The 22,067-nt window shown below is 38.8% G+C and overlaps 1 protein-coding gene across 9 annotated transcripts in view; it reads right to left on the bottom strand.

Moving 5' to 3' along the window:
* The window catches only part of atp2b3b (ATPase plasma membrane Ca2+ transporting 3b), a 115,908-nt gene that overhangs the window by 58,321 nt on the left and 35,520 nt on the right, over nucleotides 1-22,067 (bottom strand). For all 9 annotated transcript variants that reach the window (XR_015522855.1, XM_087305821.1, XM_087305824.1 and 6 more), the window contains 3 exon segments: nucleotides 11,525-11,722; nucleotides 9,758-10,015; nucleotides 9,378-9,503 (listed from right to left, as the gene is read on the bottom strand). Coding sequence is in view for 8 of the 9 variants with exons in the window: in XM_087305821.1 (XP_087161947.1) it covers nucleotides 9,378-9,503; nucleotides 9,758-10,015; nucleotides 11,525-11,722 (582 nt within the window). In the remaining variant the exon portion in view is untranslated.

Genomic DNA, 22,067 nt, shown 5'->3' on the forward strand with positions numbered 1-22,067 from the left:
TGTTTGGGATGAAAACTGAATTAAACTGCTGATAAATGCATCACACATTTTTTGCATAAATCTTTTAATAAACCTCAGTACTGATCAAAACTACTAAATTGCATAGAATATGTAGTGAAAAAAAACACTAAATTACGTCTTTTTAACATAAAAAAAAATCCCTATTTTACTGTTTGTGGCTGCTTTTGCCCATTTGACTTCCATTATGACCACATTTGATGGTGCATAAATACACAGTCTTTGTTTTTGGTTACTCCATGTAGTTCTGAGAGCTGAGATGCATATTTTGATTTTCTCAGGCCCATCAAGGTAAGTGCGCAAAGGTCACTCTCACACTCTCACACACTCACAGACACACACTATAATTTGCTGTTATACACCATATAGAATCCAGAGACCAGCTATTTTGCACAGGCCTATCTAAAGTGTTAATGATGTCAACTGATTATCAACAGTAAAAAATTACAAATTTGACCTCCTCCCAACAGGGAAACCACCAACAATCAAAGATGCATGATTATTTGGTGTCATAACTTTGTGACAAAAGGGCGAAGCAGTGGTGCAGTAGGTAGTGCTGTCACCTCACAGCAAGAAGGTCGCGGGGTTGCTGGTTCGAACCTCGGCATTTCTGTGAGGAGTTTGCATGTTCTCCCTGCGTTTGCATGGGTTCCTCCGGGTGCTCCGGTTTCCCCCACAGTCCAAAGAAATGCTACAGGTGAATTGGGTAGGCAAAATTGTCCGTAGAGTATGAGTGTATGAGGGGAACAGGCCCAGACGACAGGCTGGCCAGAATGTGTCGTAATCGTAGAATAAAGTCGTTATCATATGGACAAGTGTAAATGGAGGAGTTGTTCCAAAGAGATAAACCCTTCAACCATACGGGACTAAGGCCAAAAAAGAAGTAGAAGATAACTTTGTGTCAAAACAAGTATTTTATGCAGTTTTACAGCGGTTTAATTCAGTGGATGTTTTCATCTCTATCATAACAAAAGGGTAGTCAATTTGCCCAGAGTGTATTGTTGAGGGGTTTTTTTAGTTCAAAGAATTTTCTCAAAATAAGATTCGTCACCAAAATTATTCTGCTAGCTCTAACACAGAAAATGTTTTGGCCAAATTAAGACCTAAAATTACCCTCAAAATCCAAATCACAGTGGATAAAAACATCCTCACAACAGCACATAAGGGTTAAAACAACAAAACCCATTTATATAACATTTTAAAGCTCGCTCTACAAGAACATTACAAAATTTGTATATCATTTCATAATTCTAATAATAATTTTATTTATAGCACTTTTCAAAACTGAAGGTCAATTTCCAATAAATCTTTATTATTATTATTATTATTATTATTATTATTATTATTATTATTATTATTATTACTGTTATTATTATTATTATTATTATTATTACTATTATTATTTTTATTATTAATAATATTATTATATTTATTATTATTATCGTCCAATTTATATTTAATTAAATTTACTCATTCATAAATTATTTTAATTAAAATATATAATAAAAAAAATCATTTGTTTATTTATTTTCATTTTAAACTGACTAAACAGACAGACAAAATTTTTTAGATATCTACAAACAAACACACGCAAGCCAGTCTGCTGCAGTTCACTATCACACACACACACACACACACACACACACACACACACACACACACACACACACACACACACACACACACACACACACACACACCAAATCGTACACGACAGCTTCCATACACTACATCAACTTCCCCAAATCATCATTGTGAAATTATTGGCTAATATCATCAGCAGAGCAGGAGAGCCTCATAAAGCCAATGGAGTTTGTCTAAGAATAGCATGGAGGAAGAGAGAGGGCAAACACCAGTGCTCGCAGCAGGAAACAGAGACTTGCAGATCTAATTAACAACATCTGGATGCCACTGCAGCATCTCACTTATTCTGACACACTGAATGAAGGACAGCCCAGAGCAGATAACTAAAGCAGCTCTCACTCTTTAAAGAAACACTGACCAGTCGCAGGGAAAGTGACAGGCATCAAGATTTAAACTCTGCATTTACTTAGCACTTTATCACCTTCATATCACCTTCAGTGCACTTTGAGGTCTTTGCCAGTATTAAGACACCAAGAATGAATACTACACCGTGAACTAATTAGCATCCACTCCAACACACAATAACCCTCAGTGCATTTTTGAGCACACACTGTACTTTTGCTTTAAAAACATTGGCTTTTTAAAAACTGTTTCTATCTTCCATTAATGTTATCCAAAAGTCAAATTCACTTCACAGGATACAAGTATTTTTATTATTATTATTATTATTATTATTATTAATATTAGAAATAATAATAATATTAACTAGAATTGTACATTTCCTAAAGGAAATGTGAATGGGGTTTGCGTGGCAAATCGATGGGGTACAAAACGGTAGTAAACTGGGCAATAGAACAACATGCTAATCGAGTTGCTAGCATCGTGCTAACATGATTAGCATGCAGCTAGCATGATGCTAATTGTGTTAACATCACGCTAGCAACATGCTAATCGAGTTGCTAGCATGATGCTAACATGATTAGCATGTAGCTAGCATGATGCTAATCGTGTTATCATCATGCTAGCAACATGCTAATCGACTAGCTAGCATCATGCTAATATGATTAGCATGTAGCTAGCATGATGCTAATCATGTTAGCATAATGCTAACAACATGCTAATCGACTTGCTAGCATCATGCTAATATGATTAACATGTAGCTAGCATGATGCTAATCGTGTTAGCATCATGCTAACAACATGCTAATCGAGTTGCTAGCATCATGCTAACATGATTAGCATGTAGCTAGCGTGATGCTTATCGTGTTAACATGATGCTAGCAACATGCTAATCGACTTGCTAGCATCATGCTAATATGATTAGCATGTAGCTAGCATGATGCTAATCGTGTTAACATCATGCTAACAACATGCTAATGGAGTTGCTAGCATCATGCTAACATGATTAGCATGTAGCTAGCGTGATGCTAATCGTGTTAGCATGATGCTATCAACATGCTAATCGAGTTGCTAGCATCATGCTAGCAACAGTGCTATGGTGCCCTGAGTTGTTGCTAGGTGGTTGCTAAGGTGTTGCTAGGTGGTTGCTAGGGTATTCTAAGTGGTTGCTAAGGTGTTGCTAGGCGGTTGCTAGGGTAATTTGGGTGGTTGCTAGGCAGTTGCTAGGGTACCCTGGGTGGTTACTAGGCAAGCCTCACATACTTGCCTGATGAAATATTTATACTTAGTAAGCATTTCTAGCAAGTTACAGTACATGGCTAGTCAATATTAGCATGTAGCTAGTCACTGCTAGCATGTGTAGCATATAGGAAGTTCCGTTTGCTAGCATGAGTCAAACGAGCCAATCCCCAAGTCTCTACGATGTTCCGAGGCTGAGATATAGCTGTTGATGAACGGTTGCTAGGGTACTCCGTTTTGTTGCTATGGGCGAGGTTGCAGAGTGAACTTGAATGTGGTTGGCTGTCCAAGTCAAATGAGCCAACCCCCAAGTCAATAGGACACTGCTAAGCAAAGATATGCATGTAGTCCAGTTATAATGGCAGTCTATGGGACCAGTTTGGGGGCGTGGCTTGTGAGCTTCATTATCATATTGAAAAGCTCATTGGTTGTCTGAGTCCAATGAGCCAACCCCTAAGTCTTTAGGACACTGTTATGCAAAGATATGCATGTAGACCAGTTAAAATGGCAGTAAATGGAACAGTTATTAAGGGTATTTAAATGGATTTGTGGGCGTGGCTTAAGAGCTTCATTATCATATTGAAAAGCTGATTGGTTGTCTGAGTCAGATGAGCCTTCCCCTAAGTCTGTATGACACTGCTATGCAAAGATATGCATCTAGCCTTATTATAATAGAAGTCTATGGGACCCATTTGGGGGCGTGGTTTGTGAGCTTCATAATCATATAGTGATGCTGATTGATTGCCTGAGTCAAATGAGCCCACCCCCATTTCTCTATGACACTCCTATGTAATGTTATTGATGTGTGACATTTATAATGGAAGTCAATGGGATGTGCAATGGGACGACCCACCCCATGTTAAGTCAATGGGGCAGTTATTAAGGGTCTTTAAATGGTTTGGGGGGCGTGGCTTGTGAGCTTCAAAATCATATAGAGATGCTGATTGGTTGCCTAAGTCAAATAAGCCAACCCCTAAGTCTATGACACTGCTATGTACTGTGATTGACATGTGAGTCAAGAAATGAATGGGAGTCAATGGGCCATGTAAAGTCAATGGGGACCCCTTTGGGACGTCCTAGCACCCCAGGGGTACAACTTATACCCCTTTTTGGGGTATGTTCTCATACAGGCTGCAACCCCCTACAAATGTTGCGAATCACATATTTCTACAAATTTCACACTTGGCGCTATAACGCTTTAAAGGTCGTCCCATTTCGCGGGGGCGTTAGTGCTGTTCTAGAAAAATGAATGGGAGTCAATGGGGCCCATGTAAGTCAATGGGAAAACTTTGGGACGTCCTAGAGCCCCAGGGGTACAACTTATACCCCCTTGCGGGGTATGTTCTTACTTAGGCTGCAACCCTCTACAGATGCTGTGAATCCCATATTTCTATGAATTTCACACTTGGCGCTATAATGTGTCAAAGTTGGGCGTAATGTTGAGTTAATGCGTTTTGGGGGGTGGTTTTGGGGCCCCTGCGGGGCCCCAAAACCACCCACCCCTTATAAAAGTCATAGCACACCATTCCCGATAAAGCCGCACGATTTGAGCCCACTTTCAAGGGTCTTGGACGAAAGCTGCGGGACGAGTTACGCGCCGAAAAAGTGTACGGAAGAAGAAGAAGAAGACAGAATAATAAACCACAATAGTAAGAATGGACTTTGCCTAAGGCAAACCCCATTAATAAACCACAATAGTAAGAATGGACTTTGCCTATGGCAAACCCCATTAACTAGAATTGTACATTTCCTAAAGGAAATGTGAATGGGGTTTGCGTGGCAAATCGATGGGGTACAAAATGGTACTAAACTGGGCAAAATAGCAGTAAATGGTTAAATTCATGTGTTTATGTGGTTGCTAGGGTATTGTACATGGTTGCTAGGTGGCTGCTAGGGTGTCCTGAGTGGTTGCTAGGTGGTTGCTAAGGTGTTGCTAGGTGGTTGCTAGGGTGTTCTAAGTGGTTGCTAGGTGGTTGCTAAGGTGTTGCTAGGCGGTTGCTAGGGTGTTCTAAGTGGTTGCTAGGTGGTTGCTAAGCTGTTGCTAGGCGGTTGCTAAGGTGTCCTGAGTGGTTGCTAGGTGGTTGCTAAGGTGTTGCTAGGCGGTTGCTAGGGTGTCCTGAGTGGTTGCTAGGTGGTTGCTAAGGTGTTGCTAGGTGGTTGCTAGGGTGTTCTGAGTGGTTGCTAGGTGGTTGCTAGGCGGTTGCTAGGGTGTTCTGAGTGGTTGCTAGGTGGTTGCTAAGGTGTTGCTAGGTGGTTGCTAGGGTGTTCTGAGTGGTTGCTAGGTGGTTGCTAGGCGGTTGCTAGGGTGTTCTGAGTGGTTGCTAGGTGGTTGCTAAGGTGTTGCTAGGCGGTTGCTAAGGTGTCCTAAGTGGTTGCTAGGTGGTTGCTAAGGTGTTACTAGGCGGTTGCTAGGGTGTTCTGAGTGGTTGCTAGGTGGTTGCTAAGGTGTTGCTAGGCGGTTGCTAAGGTGTCCTAAGTGGTTGCTAAGGTGTTGCTAGGTGGTTGCTAGGGTATTCTAAGTGGTTGCTAAGGCGTTGCTAGGCGGTTGCTAGGGTGTCCTAAGTGGTTGCTAGGTGGTTGCTAAGGTGTTGCTAGGCGGTTGCTAGGGTGTCCTGAGTGGTTGCTAGGTTGTTGCTAAGGCGTTGCTAGGTGGTTGCTAGGGTATTCTAAGTGGTTGCTAAGGCGTTGCTAGGCGGTTGCTAGGGTGTCCTGAGTGGTCGCTAGGCCCTTACTAAGGCGCTAATAGGCGGTTGCTAGGTGGTTGCTAGGCGGTTGCTAGGGTAATTTGAGTGGTTTCTAGGCAGTTGCTAGGGTACCCTGGGTGGTTACTAGGCAAGCCTCATATACATGCCTGATGAAATAATTATACTTAGTAAGCATTTCTAGCAAGTTACAGTACTTGGCTAGTCAATATTAGCATGTAGCTAGTCACTGCTAGCATGTGTAGCATACAGGAAGTTCCGTTTGCTAGCATGAGTGAAACGAGCCAATCCCCAAGTCTCTACGATGTTCCGATGCTGAGATATAGCTGTTGATGAACGGTTGCTAGGGTACTCTGTTTTGTTGCTATGGGCGAGGTTACAGAGTGAACTTGAATGTGGTTGGCTGTCCAAGTCAAATGAGCCAACCCCCAAGTCAATAGGACACTGCTAAGCAAAGATATGCATGTAGGCCAGTTATAATGGCAGTCTATGGGACCAGTTTGGGGGCGTGGCTTGTGAGCTTCATTACCATATTGAGATGCTCATTGGTTGTCTGGGTCCAATGGGCCAACCCCTAAGCCTATATGACACTGCAATGCAAAGATATGCATCTAGCCCAATTATAATAGAAGTCTATGGGACCAGTTTGGGGGCGTGGCTTGTGAGCTTCATTATCATATAGTGATGCTGATTGGTTGCCTGAGTCAAATGAGCCCACCCCCATGTCTCTTTGACACTCCTATGTAATATTATAGATGTCTGACCTTTACAATGGAAGTCAATGGGATCTGCAATGGGACATCCCACCCCATGTTAAGTCAATGGGGCAGTTATTAAGGGTCTTTAAATGGTTTGGGAGGGCGTGGCTTGTGAGCTTCAAAATCATATTGAGATGCTGATTGGTTGCCTCAGTCAAGTTAGCCAACCCCCTAGTCTGTATGACACTGCTATGTAATGTGATTGACATGTGAGTCAAGAAATGAATGGGAGTCAATGGGCCATGTAAAGTCAATGGGGACCCCTTTGGGACGTCCTAGCACCCCAGGGGTACAACTTATACCCCTTTTCGGGGTATGTTCTCATACAGGCTGCAACCCCCTACAGATGTTGCGAGTCCCATATTTCTACGAATTTCACACTTGGCGCTATGACGCTTTAAAGGTCGTCCCATTTCGCGGCGCGTTTAGTGCTCTTCTAGAAAAATGAATGGGAGTCAATGGGGCCAATGTAAGTCAATGGGAGCACTTTGGGACGTCCTAGAGCCCCAGGGGTGTAACTTATACCCCCTTGCGAGGTATGTTCTCACTTAGGCTGCAACCCCCTACAGATGTGGTGAATCCCATATTTCTATGAAATTCACACTCGGCGCTGTGATTCGTCAAAGTTCGGCTCAATGTTAAGTCTATGGGATTTTGGGGGGGGTTTTTTGGCCCCTGCGGGGCCAAAAAACCCCCCACCCCTTATAAAAGTCATAGCACACCATTCCCGATAAGACCGCACGATTTGACCCCACTTTCAAGGGTCTGGGACGAAAGCTGCGGGACTAGTTACGCGCCGAAAAATAGGACGGAAGAAGGAAGAAGAATAATAAACCAGGCACAATAGTAAGAATGGACTTTGCCTATGGCAAACCCCATTAATAATACTTGTATTCTGTAAAGAGAATTTGTTGTTGTTGTTATTATTATTATAAGCTTTTTTTATTATTATTGTTCATTTATTCATTTTCTTTTAGGCTTAGTGCATTTATTAATCTGGGGTCACCACAGCGGATTGAACCACCAACTTATCAAACATATGTTTACGCAGCGGATGCCCTTCCAGCTTCAACCCATCTCTGGGAAATTATTATTATTATTATTAATAAGAATAATGATAACAACAACAGTAATAATAATAATCATGCAAACTCGTTTCTGTGTGGAGTTTGCATGTTCTCCCTGCGTTCGCTTGGGTTTCCTCTGGGTGCTCCGGTTTCCCCCACAGTCCAAAGACATGCGGTACAGGTGAATTGGGTAGGCAAAATTTTCCATAGTGTATGAGTGTGTGTGTTTGTGAATGATTGTGTGTGGGTGCTTCCCAGAGATGGGTTGCGGCTGGAAGGGCATCCGCTGCGTAAAAACGTGCTGGATAAGTTGGCGGTTCATTCTGCTGTGGGGACCCCTGATTAATAAAGGGACTTAATTTTGTTTTGTTTTTTTGCGTGTCTTTTGAAGACGTATTGTTATGTAAGTATTATTATAAAAATCCAATAAACATAATTACTATTTTTTGAAACGGTAAATTAATTTGCGATGTTAAAGGTTATATTTTATTTTAAAATTGCTAGAAAATAAGAAATGCACTGTAAAAACAAATATCCATTCATTAAACGTTTTCCATATTTTGTGATTTGTGTTTTTAGTTCATTTATGATGTTGTGAGATTGATTTTGGGACCTTGATCTCTGCTCTGATTGATTTTAATGTTTAGTAATAATACAGATGAAAACTTCAACAAAGTGGATTTCATTGGCATTTAAGTAGTTCAAAACAATATATATATACTGCATACTATATACAGTTGAAGTCAGAATTATTAGCCCCCCTGTATATTCGTCTAACACATTTCTAAACATAATAGTTTTAATTTCTAAGAACTGATTTCTTTTATCTTTGCCATGATGCCACTGCATAACATTTTACTAGATATCTTTCAAGATACTAGTTTTAACAGCTTAAAGTGAAATTTAAAGATGTAAGTTTAATCAGGTAATTATGGAAGTTAGGGTAATGAGGCAAGTCATTGTATAAGCATGGTTTGTTTTGTAGAAAAAAAAAAATTGCATAAGGGGGCTAATAATTTTGACCTTTAAATGGTTTAAAAAAATAAATACTGCTTTTATTATAGCCAAAATAAAACAAATAAAACTTTCTCCAGAAGAAAAAATAGTAAAGGAAATACTGTGAAAAATGTCTTGATCTTTTGGGAAATATTTAAAAAAGAAAAGAAACAAATCACAGGAAGACTGACAATTTTGACTTCAACTGAACATGTGTATCATAATCTGAAAATGTCAACAAAAGTCACTTTTGACTTTTGAATTAAAGAGAAAACATCCATGTAGCACAAAAGATGAGAAACTGTTAATCAACAAATATGTTTTATAATGTATACAATGTGCATTTTAAAGTGCATCTTTATGTTCATACATATGGTCAGCTCAGAAAGGCTTTACTGTACATTAGATAATCGCACTAATCTGTATAACAGCTTTGATTTAATAGATCATTCAGCCCTAATTGGAACAGAAAACATGAGAAAAAAATATATATTTTTAAACATGTTTGATGAAAATCATGGCAAAATTACCTCACAAACCTTGCAGATCACATTTTAAGGGCAGCTGAGAAGCTGATGTCATTAAATCTGCTGTAGTAAAATCATGAATGCTTACCAGAGAGAAGCATAGGGTCCTTCTCAACCGACTTCCGCACATGGTCTGATTCACCAGTCAAAGAGCTTTCATCAATTTTTAGGTCGTTTCCCTGAACCAAGACCCCGTCAGCAGGTAAGAGGTCACCTGATGATGCAAATGAAAGTAGGGCAAACATCCCAGGATCACTATGGCATCCTTAATATCCCCAAAAGCATTAGTACCAATAATACTATAATACACTGGGAACATGATCAACAAATGAGATTCCATTGTGATTTGTTGAAATGTGAACATTATTTTAAAAATACCTCCATGGTAATCCACACCTTAGTCATATTAGATGATTTCAGTTTAATCTGCTCATTTGCTTCCTCTCGACTTACAGTCAGGAAACTCACCGTATTTGACCTGCGCCATGTCCCCAACCACCATCTCAGCGACGGGGATCTGAATGACGTTTCCATTGCGCACCACAGCAAAGCGCTGCTCCAGCTCTATGCGGCTCTGCAGACCCCGAAACTGTTTCTCTTTGCTCCAGTCATTGAAAGCCGTCACCAGCACCACACAAATGACAGATAACAGGATGGCGGCGCCTTCAATCCATCCGGCCTCCGCCTCGCCTTCATCTTCGGCTCCTCCTGCACCTTTCCCACAGACTGTACAGGATGAAAAGATTGTGGTGTAATAGTGGACATATCATTGTTGCTGGTGTTAAGAAGATCCTATTCTTGGACCTCAAAGTTAAGGCTTTTTATGGCCCCTTTTAGAAATAGTTTTTTAGAAAGTGCTTATACTCAGTCCTTAGAATATGAAAAGTAAGGTCAAAATGTCAAATCCAAAGTATAAAATATACAGTGCTCTGCATATATAAGTACACCCCTTTACAAATCTATCGTTTAAATTCATATTTTAATAGGAAGCTGTACAATATTATATTTGTGCATAAACATTTAAACATTTTAAACACTAAAGTCAGTTCTGAAGCCAAATCTGGAGCTCATCTAACAAAACGTCTTACAATAATGATCCAAAAACTAGTACACCCAATGTATATGTCATAACTTATTAAATACAAATAAAAAAAAAATAGGAAAAATCAAGAGAAGAAAAAAATAGCTGTAGGTTGTAATTTGTTTTTGCAAAATTTTGCTTGAATTTAATTGTATTATCTTTCAATTTCTAAATATTTTTGGTATTTAAAAAAATTATTTAAAAATAAATCTGCTTAATAAATCTGTTTAGTTTAAAATGCACTAAAATACATTGCCTATATTCACTAAGTAAATGGATAAAATATTCATTATATTATTCATTTTCAAAATGGGATGTACTCAATTATGCTGAGCACTGTACCTTAAACATAACACACTATGAAAGGATACAAAAAAATGTTTTTGATAAAATCTTTAGATTTAATAAATTTAATAATATTTTTGATCAGCGTTACTTTAACTTTTTGGGCAACAAATCATCATTTGGTAATAAAATAATCACTAAAATGGTTTTTGAAGGATCAAAGTGCACTAAGAATTCAGCCTTGAAATCACAGAAATTGAATATATTTATAAACTGAAAAGGTTTGGATTGTTTTATATTTTACAATTTTACTGTAGTTAGCAAGAAAACTGAAAAATAAAGAAGTCGTCTTTAAATCAGAAGATTGTCATCTATCTGCAAATATATAACTAGGTGTTTCATTCAGTATGAATATTAATATATAAAGAAAAAACGACCCATTCAGAGATCTGATTACCCTGTTGGGGTTAATGTATTTAACAATCGTTTAGTATCTTGCTTCCTAATGCAAAGTGATGTTTTCTGTAAGTTACGCAGCACTCAATCCACCATCACCTAAAACTTTCAGAACTCATTGACTCAAAGCTCCTGTTTATTTTTCCCCAGCGTTTTTAAACTCCTCCCTCCTGTTTTCTCTTTTTCTGCATTGCTGCTTGACATCCTCTTTTCTCACTCCATTTTCTCACCTTCATTCTCACCTTTTTCCTCCCACACTCCCTTGATTCAGTCCTCTCTCTCTCTCTCTCTCTCTCTCTCTCTCTCTCTCTCTCTTTCCTCCCACTCTCGATCCATCATTCCCTCAACAAACAGCGTCCCTTTAACTCCCTTCCTCTACACACCTCATCCCTCCAACACCCCTATCCTCTCACCCTCACTGTCCTCTCCGGGTGGCTGATAGAAGGACAGGGCTAGGGAGATGATGGCTGCCAACTCCAGGATGATGAGGGTCACGTCTTGTAATGCCTCCCACACCAACTGAAGGAAGGTCTTGGGCTTTTTCGGGGGAATAAAGTTTTGTCCAAATGTCTGTCTGCGCTTTTCCAGATCTGTTGGGTTATCTGACAAACCTAAAAGGAAAAGAAAAAGAGTCAAATCAGGTCATCACTATATATACAGTTGAATTCAGAATTATTAGCCCCCCTTTCAATTTTTTATTTTTTTTTCTAAAAGATAAAATAAATCAGTATTAGAAATGAACTATTACAACTATTATGTTTAGAAATGTGTTGAAAAAATCTTCTCTCCGTTAAACAGAAATTGGGAAAAAATTAAACAGGGGAGTGAATAATTCAGAGGGGCTAATAATCCCGACTCCAACTGTATATTCTTGTTTTGTTTTTGTTTTTTGTTTTTTTTTAAAGGTAGGTATCCTTTAGGTGGAATGTTGAGACAGAGATACATTAATTTCGGTGGATGGGTATGACTGGAGGGCCCTGATGGGTAAGGGCTAATGGAGAGAATTTGGCCAGGACACCGGGGTTACATCACTACCCTTTTACAATAAGTGCCATGGGATTTTAAATGACCACATAAAGTCAGACCCTCGGTTTAACATCTCATCCGAAAGATGGTGCATGCCCACTGACAGTATGGTGTCCCCTTCACTTTAACTGAGGTATTAGGACTCACAAAGACCACAGGTTGAGCACCACCCTGCTGGCCTCACTAACACCACTTTCAAGAGAAACCTAGTTTTTCCATTTGGTCGTCCATCCAGGTACTTACCAGGCTCAGCCCTGTTTAGCTTCAGTAAGTAACGGGTCTTGGGCTGTAGGGTGATATGGCTGTGGCCCAATCTCAGTTCTATTATATTACAAGGTGCTCGAAATGCCCCACACATCATGTATTACATCATGTTGCAAATTTCTATTTTTGGGAGGAAGCTAAAACACACTGTTTTTGTGTGCATCTTTATATGTTACTGAGCTGCTTCTTCCCGCCCCCTTTGCAGAAGAGGGTGGACCCTTTACAGCTTGTGCCTTATTTGAAGTCTTTGGCCACTGAAGTTTAAGATATTACTATATTACTATTTTTTTTTGTTGTATTCATATCCTAAAAAATCATCAGAATCTTAGAAACCTTGCACACTGATCACACTAACCAATGTGTAATAATTAATCCTTAGTGAAAGAAATCACTAAGTAATTCTTAGTCATTTTAAGAAGGGATCCTTTTGTTCTCCTTTCTTCTTCTTCTTCTTCTTCTTCTTCAAAAAAAAAAAAGAAAATAAAAGACTGTGTTCATCCAATACACTGCACGAAGAAGAAGGATAGTTCACCTCCTTATAAAAAATTGAGTAGGATTATGCCGAAATTCTTTATTTCAAGAAATCAGTGGCATTTTAATGCTTTGTTTTTAATACTGAAACCACAAAACACAAATTTCTATGAATTAACTAATCCTGAACAGAGTCTGGCAGTAGTCAGAATATGGACACACACAAATACACACACTCGTTAAACAGCAGCCTGGGAAAGGTGCATACTAGGCATTTAAATGCATCTGCCACATTCTATCTTTATTTTGTGTACTTTGTCAAAAAGTGCTCTCAATCAAAAAAAAAAAAAACTTTTCTTTTGATTGTGAAACTATGACACCATATAATTGTGCATTTTTGATTGTTGGTGATTTTGAAATTGGTAAAATTTGTGTTTTTTACCGTTGATCATTAGTTGGCATTATTAACCTTTAAGATAGGTCTGTGCAAAAAAAGCTTAGTTTCTGGATTTTATATGGTGTATAACAGCAAATTAAAGTGTGTGTATGTCTGTGATAAATAAGTTTTCATCTGCCACATTCTGTCTTTATTTTGTGTACTTCGTTTGTCATGAACTGCTTTGTGACAGATTTCAGGATTTTTTTTTATTTACTTGTACTGGCTCTGAATTGCCAAAACATCTATAAAAAACACTGATGTGAAATGTTTTATGACTGACAAAAAGTTCGGAGATAGTGTGTGTGTTTTTTGCGTCTGACTGGACTGAACATTAAGTTTCAGAATTGGAATGAACGTTATTTTTACTTCATCAAACAGAAAATTTGTATATTTTTGATTGTGCACTCATGGTCATGTTGCATTGTTCTTTCTCGTCTTGGAAAGGTTAGAACAGATTAAAAGATTAAAACTCTAAGTACATAAGTTAGTCCTTTTTACCTGACATATCCATAGTTGGACATGTCTGTGAATGTAAACAGTTAGGGAGAAAATCCACCACAATCTCACGGCAATTCATACATTTTTGATTTAGTGGCTAATTCGTATGAATTCGTACAAGCTGGGTATTGAACAATGGTTATTTTCATATTTTTCGTATGGTTCATATCTGACAAGTAATAGCTCAAATGAAAGCTCTTGCCGGTGCTCATATGGTTCTAGCATTCTATTCACTAAATTATATTCACATATTAAACAGTTATCGCATGAACTGTGGTGTCTCCATGGCGCAGAAGTAAAAAACAACACTTTTATGATCAATAGGCAGCTCCAGATAGCACAGACAGCTGTCATCTCTAACTTTTTGCTGTGCGCTTCAGGGCCATTTCTCCTCTGTTTTTGAGGTGATGTGCATAAGTAATCCTTTTATATGTCTGATGTGGTCCAAACACAGTGAATTATGTTTGATCAAACAAAAGAATAGTGAAATATGAAAACAAAGATCGATCTCTGTGGCTTTTACAGCACCTCTCATCAGTTGGAATAACTTTTGCAAAGATTATGGTAGAGACATTTTTCTTTTTTTCCTATGATTACATACATGTGCAGGAACCACCAAAATTAATTACAGCAACCTAGACCACACAGAACCTGCTGTAAAAGATACACTTTCAAATTTGAGTTTATTAAAAAAAAAATCTTTTTTTTAGGTGCATTGTAACACAGACAACATATACAGTTATTTTAACGACTTTCAATAGTGTTTTATGAAAATTCAAAGGATTTTCCTTAAAATTATACCACTTTTTGCATTTACACCTCTGCATATGGATTTGGGAAGCTTTTAAATTTGGGTCGGCAAAATCCAGGCGGAAATCCCAAAATAGCAGCAGAGTTTAACTGATTATATCACCCCAATATGAAAACAACTGTGGACACACTATACCTACACACAGTTCTGTACAAACAGCTTCCAAAAGATGATTTTCATTATAGGTGCCCTTTAAAACATCCAATCAACTTCACTCACTGCAGTACTCATTGTTCTTGGAAGACTATTCAGAATAAGTTACATTTGCTGTCTAGCTTGTGATGAAATTTGACATTTAATGGCTCTGTAAGTTTAAATTCAATAACCTAAAATGCTGTAAATGACCATATTTTTACTTAAATCTTGTTGTGAGATCTATAAGAACAAATTGTATTATCATTTAACTCAATCAATTCTCAAAATGAAAATCTGAAGTGGTCCCTAAATCTTTTCATACCTGTAGCTGTATTTATAGAGACAGACAAACAGACAGACAGATAGACAGACAGAGGGAGAGAGAGAGAGAGAGAGAGAGAGAGAGCTTTTAGAAGAGCCTGTGTTTGCCAGTCTTTCATCACTGCAGTCTGGACCAAACCGTTCTTTCAAAAGTGCATGTGTAAGAGTTCATAGTCTCCTACTGCGAACACCTCCAGTAACATTTCACACAAGCGCTAGCCTCAAATACACCACGGAGTTAAGTGACAACTTTAATAGCATATGCACGGCTTCCCTTTCCTATTATCACCACACATTAAAATAACACATTTAACCAAAGATTCACAAGAGGGCCATGAAGACAAGATAAACAACACAACACAAACTGATATCAAAGCACAACCTACAAGAATGTATCAATCTTTAAAAGTAGCCTGTTCCAAAATAAGAAGTCACGCCAGTCTGACCGAGCCCCATATATTGAATTTCTGGTGTGAATAATTAATCGCGTGTTTCTGCTCATTTCAGAGGGATCCCATATAGAACGGGGGCCTGAAAGAAGAAGGGATGGATGAAGTGAAATGAAGATCAAGAAATGACAACATATCGTGTTTTATGCTCCCCCTTTCCCCGACCATTTACGTCTTTCTGAATCTTTCTCTTACTCTCTCGTTCATAGATTTGTGCAGTTTCCATGGCGATGAAGACATCAAGCACAAATCGTGCCGTTCTTCAACTTCCTGTCTTCAGGCACCTTTTCGCCCAGCTACAGATGATGTCATTGATTCGGTGCGGGCCACGCGAGCTTTATAATAGATTTTTGATTGGTCTGCTGTGCAAGTCTTTTTGGAGCCTGAGAGAAAACGCATGATGCTTTCAGTCAGCGCTGAAGTCAGTAGAGTCACTCGGAGAGAAACCCAGCATTACAGCTCAGCTGAATGAGGCACTATTGACGTCAGTCTGCGAGCGTGCATGTGTGTATGCGCTGAACATGCTTCAAGGACTGACGAGGACAGGACAATCCAACCGGAAAACACTTTAAGTGGACAAAGGAGGAATGTATGGGCTGTTATGTATACAGTGAGTCAGAGCATCAGTCCAGCTGTTAGAAAGAGGGTTATACACTGATCACAGTCGCTCCATACCAGCACCCAGCACTAAACCGTGCTATTACCATATAGAAATGCATGCTAATACAACACTCTAGATGACAAGTGGACGTGTGAATAATAACAAAGAGACAAAAAGAGAGTCAAGATGGACAGAAAATGAATCGAGATGAAAAATAGAGTTAGCTTATGCATACTTCCTGATACATCTGCAGCATTTATTCATTAGAATCACAAAACTGAGTGGATCGATTTGTTTGTGAATTAGACTGAACTCAATTTAAATAACTTTCAGTTCTTAATGACGAGTTCAAACTGAATGATTTTCAAAGTAGTCGTATTTCGAATGTTTTCACACTGCATGACTATCTGGGTTAGCGTTCTGCCGGTGTTGTGTTTACACTGTGAGATGGATCGGCGACAGGAGAGTTCACACTGCATGGCTTTAACATAGAATCAAAGAAGAATCAAAGACGACTTTGTCCAAACTACGTCTCACAACCAAACAAATGTGAGAATTGACATGGAAACAACGCAAGGTCACGCAGTATATCTTTCGTTATTAACTACATAATGGAAAAGAAGGGCTTTGAGAGCATGTTTGTAATAAAGACAGTAAAATCACCATGTAATTCTTAACCACTATAATCACAATGGCCGCATGGTGTCAGTAAACGCTAATATGTCTGTGTCTGTGTACTGCAAACGGCATTAGTGAGAGACTCATCATTTCAGAAAGGCTTGAATATATCAAATGAACTTATATTAACTTACTTTTGAGTATTGTGCCGTATTTTAGCTTCATCCGTGTTTGTCTGTCACTGTGTTGTTTGAGCAGACACGCACATGGTAATGGTGGGGAGAAGCAGCTCATTTTAAGCCACAGGCTACAAAAACAGTTACAGTATACTCAGACACCAAAATGGGCAGATTATGGGGGCTATATTAAATAATCTGATGGGTGTTCTGAGCTGAAACTTTACAGACACATTCTGAAGACACCAAAGGCTTATTTTACATCTAATAAAAGGAGTTAAATATCTGCTCTTTAAAGAAAATCTTGCTTAACTTTTTCTGATTTCACGCAATTATTTCAAATGAACTTTAAATGAATTGGTTGCTTAACAAAACATTATAAGTATTTCAAGTTGATTCGGTTTACTAGACTATAAACCAATTAATTAATTAGACTCATCTTACTGCAGTCAAAGCTTTTATAGAGAAAAACACAGAAAATTCTGCCATAATGTGTCATTCAACTGGTTGAAAAAAATCAATCAGAAACTTTCCAAATGATTACATTCTCTAAATCAAATGGACTGATTTTTATTTGCTAACCCACTGTTCTATTTTAGTTTGCTCATTAACAGTGATAAAAAACAATAAATAAATAAACAATAAATAAAATCAAGCCATTTTTCTACTGAAAATTTCAATTACAGTAGCTCCTTGTATGATTTGTGAATATTGTTTACTTAACTGACAGTCTGATTATAAAAAAGGACAGATTTTTACCACATATGGATTTTAAAAAGCAAGTTGACAGTGACTACGTTTACATAGACATCAGTAATTGAATTATTTACCTTAATCTGAATAAGGCAATAATATGATAAAGGTGTTTACATGAGTTGCTTTTTGAATGTTCCTTTCATGATCCTGTTTTACATGTTAGCACATAATTTGATTTATGTCATAGCATCACTACACTACCCACATTTCATATAACTTTCAAACAGCTGTGTGTATGTAGACTATCCTGTCGCAAAACGCAGGGTAAATCCTACATGACGGTAATAGTTTGATTGCAGTGTTTACATGTCTGTACTAAACTTCAATAATGTGACTAAAATCAGCATACTCCGCGTCTTAATTTGATTTCTGTTTAGTTCAATTATGACCCTAATCGGATTAAATGAATTAAAAATCGCTGTTCACATGATAGACTGTTAATCAGAGTACTGCCTTAATCGGTTTAAAATCTGATTATTGATGGTGTCCATGTAAACATACTCCGTAACTGAACCTCACAGTACTCTTAGAGATGGAGTTTGTGTGGAACATATAATGCATCCAGGCCACCCTGAGACACAGAAATCACAGTTATCATCATCAGCTCATGTCAAAACATCTGATTATATGCACTAATGCAATCTGATCACCTATTTCACCTGCCTGTAATACTGTACAGCAAACATAACACTTAAATGGATAGTTCACCCCAAACTGATCATTGTGTCATTATTTACTTGTTCCAATTCAAACCTGTTGAACTTATTGTGAAGAAAGCTGGAAACCTGTAGGCATTGACTTACACAGTATGAGTAACTCAGCTTTTTTTTCAGCAACTTATTAAAACCTTTTGCATTTAATAGAATAAAGTAAGTTAGAAAGGTTTGGATCCAGTCAAAATTATATAATAAGCTTTAAAATCATTGTCCATATTTACTGTAAAAGCATGGAAAACAGCAACCTGAACATCTTCCAAATGTATTCTTCTGTCTTAAAGACAAATAATAAACTCGTACAGGTTTGGAATGGATGAGCCAATGAAGACAGTGTTTTCATATCTGTGTGAACTGTCCCTTTAAGCAAAACTGCTGAGTAGCCTTGCCCGCATCCATTCGCTCGCTTTAAAGAATCTCTTGCTTTTCAAACACCCCACCTCTCTTTCTCCCCCCCACCCTTCTCACTCACTCTCTCTCTCTCTCTCCATCTCCCCTTGGTGTGTCCTTGACAATGCGGCAAGCTGTACCAGAATTCCTTCTCTCTCCTCCTGCTACTTCCTAGCCTCCCTCTCTCTCTCTTCCTATTCTCCATCCAGCCTCCACCCCCATTGCTCTCGGATCTCGATGTCCTGCAGCAGAACAGGTATATCTGTGTACGTTCAGGCTGACAGATTGATACGTCCACGCCCTGCCTGCTGGAAACAGAGCATATATAGCAGAGATCTGTGGATCAGCGGTCCACGCACTAAAACTCTGCTGGAAACGCATTGCTGGAGAGACACGGGAGAGACACTAATGGACTTCCATTTTCAGGGCCTCATCTTCACAGTGTCAGCCTTATTCAGCGTCACTTTATCTCCGCCCCCTCTGCTTTCCTCTTCTCTCCTGTTGTCTCTGCTTTGTCATGGCCATGTAACTGGATTAGTTCTGCTTCCACTTGCACTAAGAGGCAAACTTCACTTATTGTGTGACAATTAGCATCAGGAGCATCAGTTTTTTTGTTATCACCTGTCAACAGAGCAGTCCCAGATGACAGCTGTTAGCCATCTCTATACATAAAGCCAGTCCGAAAGCTTTCACATCTTCTCAACCGTGACACAGGTGGCGGTGTCAAGGTTTCCAAACCTTTTGTGTTCGTTTATTTCAGGTTTAAAGTAACCACTGAAATGGAATTTACGCAGCGATGCAACATCTGATGTTCTAGCAACCAGACATTCACTTGTCACAACAAAAAAATACATATTTTAAGGGATAGAATTCGAAAATGAATGCTTTGTCATTGTTTTACTTAATCTTTACCTCATTCCAAAGCCACAAGAGCATAAAAGTTAAATGTAATTGCTTGATGCACAAACAATCAAACCTCTTGTTCTTGCAGAAGCACAAATGTGTTTTTGTGACATAAAAACAAAGCTCTTTAGTCCTTGTGGAAGCATAAATGTGTGTGTGCAAGGTGCAAAGCAACTTGTAGTTGATGATATAGTCTTCTGTTCATACATACACTCACTGGCCACTTTATTAGGTACACCTGTTTAACTGATAGTCATCACACTTTTCTAATCAGCCAATCACATATCAGAAACTCAATGCATTTAGGCATGTAGACATGGTCAAACTGAGCATTAGAATGGGGAAAAAATGTGATTTAAGTGACTTTGATTGTGGTTGTTGGTGCCAGACGTACTGGTCTGAGTATTTCAGAAACTACTGATCTACTGGGATTTTCACGCACAACCATCTTTAAGGTTTACAGAGAATGGTCTGAAAAAGAGAAAATATTCAGTGAGCGGCAGTTCTGTGGGCACAAATGCCTTGTTGATGCCAGAGGTCAGAGGAGAATGGCCAAACTGATTTCAGCAGACAGAAGGGCAACAGTAACTCAAGTAGCTACTCGTTACAACCGAGGGATACAAAAGAGCACCTCTGAATGAACAACACAGCCAATCCTAAGGCCAATGGGCTACAGCAGCAGAAGACCACACTGGGTGCCACTCCTGTCAGCTAATAACAGGAAACTGAGTCTACAATTTGCACAGGCTCACCAAAATTGGACAACAAAAGATTGGAAAAACCTTGCCTGGTCTGATAAGTCTAAAAATCTTCTGCGACATTCGGATGGCAGGGTCAGAATTTGGCGTTAACAACATGAAGCATGGATGCATCTTGCCTTGTATAAATGATTCAGGCTGCTGGTGGTGGTGTAATGGTTTCTTGGCACACTTTGGGCCCATTAGTACTAAACGAGCATAGTGTCAATGCCACAGCCTACCTGAGTATTGTAGCCGACCATGTCCATCCCTTTATGACCACAATGTACCCATCTTCTGATGACTGATTTCTTGAACATGACAATGAGTTCACTGTACTCAAATGGCCTCCACATTCACCAGAGCTCAATCTAATAGAGCATCTTTAGAATGTGGTGGAATGGGAGATTTGCATCATGGATGTGTAGCATCCAATATGAACCAAAATCTATGAAGAATATTTCCAGTACCTTGTTGAATCTATGCCATGTAGAAAAAAGGCGGGACGATTTACATTTACCAGACATTTATAAAAAAAAAAAGAGGATAAAAAAGCCCTTCAAATGCAAAACCAACTTTACCTTAAACCAAGCAAACACATATTTCCTACTTTTTAACAGCAACAAAAAACAAACAAACATCTAAGCAAATGAAAGCGTAAGACTGCACAATGTTTCCCCAGGAAAATGGATTGTTTAAAAAGAGTCTGGTGTATATTTAGAAAAATGAGTGCATCACCTACAGGTGGATTTGTATATGTCCTCTTCACTATTAGAGACAGACCATTTAGAAACAGGTTGCTAATAATTATATGAACGCAAACTTTTGGAACTCATTCAGCTGTCCTGCCCCACTTTGAAAATCTCTGCTACACCCCTGGGGCCTCATATACGAAGATTTCCAGATGACAAACTTGCAAATAACACCATTTTTCTTTGGTCTACCTCCGAAAGGAGCACCTCCAATTCACATTCTTGTCAAAGTTTCTCTTTTTGCTTGCTTTTGCCATTGCTTTTTTGTTAGGTTTTGCAAAAGTAGAGTCATTAGCATATTCATATGAGGAAGGGAGGGGTTTTGCGGTCGTGGACATGCGCTCAGTTTAATGTTAATTAAATTAATTAATAATGTATGAAGAGAATATACATGGGATTCGGCGTACGCAGTGTTTCATACATCTGAATTTTTACTGCGTATGCACATTTACAGTTTAGTGCGTACGCAATGTTTTAGTAAGAATTCAACACAAGTCTTTGTACAAGAGGCCCCTGGTCACTGGGTGATACTTTCAAGCTGGTCAGAGCAGGTGAAACCTCAGGATCTATTCTAGCCCCTAAAACAAGATCTTCAACTAAAACTAGTCATGCCTGTTATCTGTCTCCACCTACAAACTCTGCCCCCTCCTGAAACACATAATAAGCTGGAGCAACACAATCTCAAGGCGATTTGTAACTTTTTCATTTAGTGGCTAATTCGTATGACTTCGTACGATCTAATTCGTACAATTTAGTGCCATACCTTGTTTTTAAAATCGTACATTTTCAACGATTAGCACAATTAGCCAATAAACTGGCAAAATGTAAAATACCTACGTTTTCTCGTGAGATCAGGCTGGCAGAAGGACTCTGTCTCAAATGAGACTTGTTTCAGA

The sequence above is a fragment of the Danio rerio genome, chromosome 23 (genome assembly GCF_052040795.2).
Source record: "Danio rerio strain M-AB ecotype USA chromosome 23, GRCz13ab, whole genome shotgun sequence".
Taxonomy (NCBI): Eukaryota; Metazoa; Chordata; class Actinopteri; order Cypriniformes; family Danionidae; genus Danio; species Danio rerio.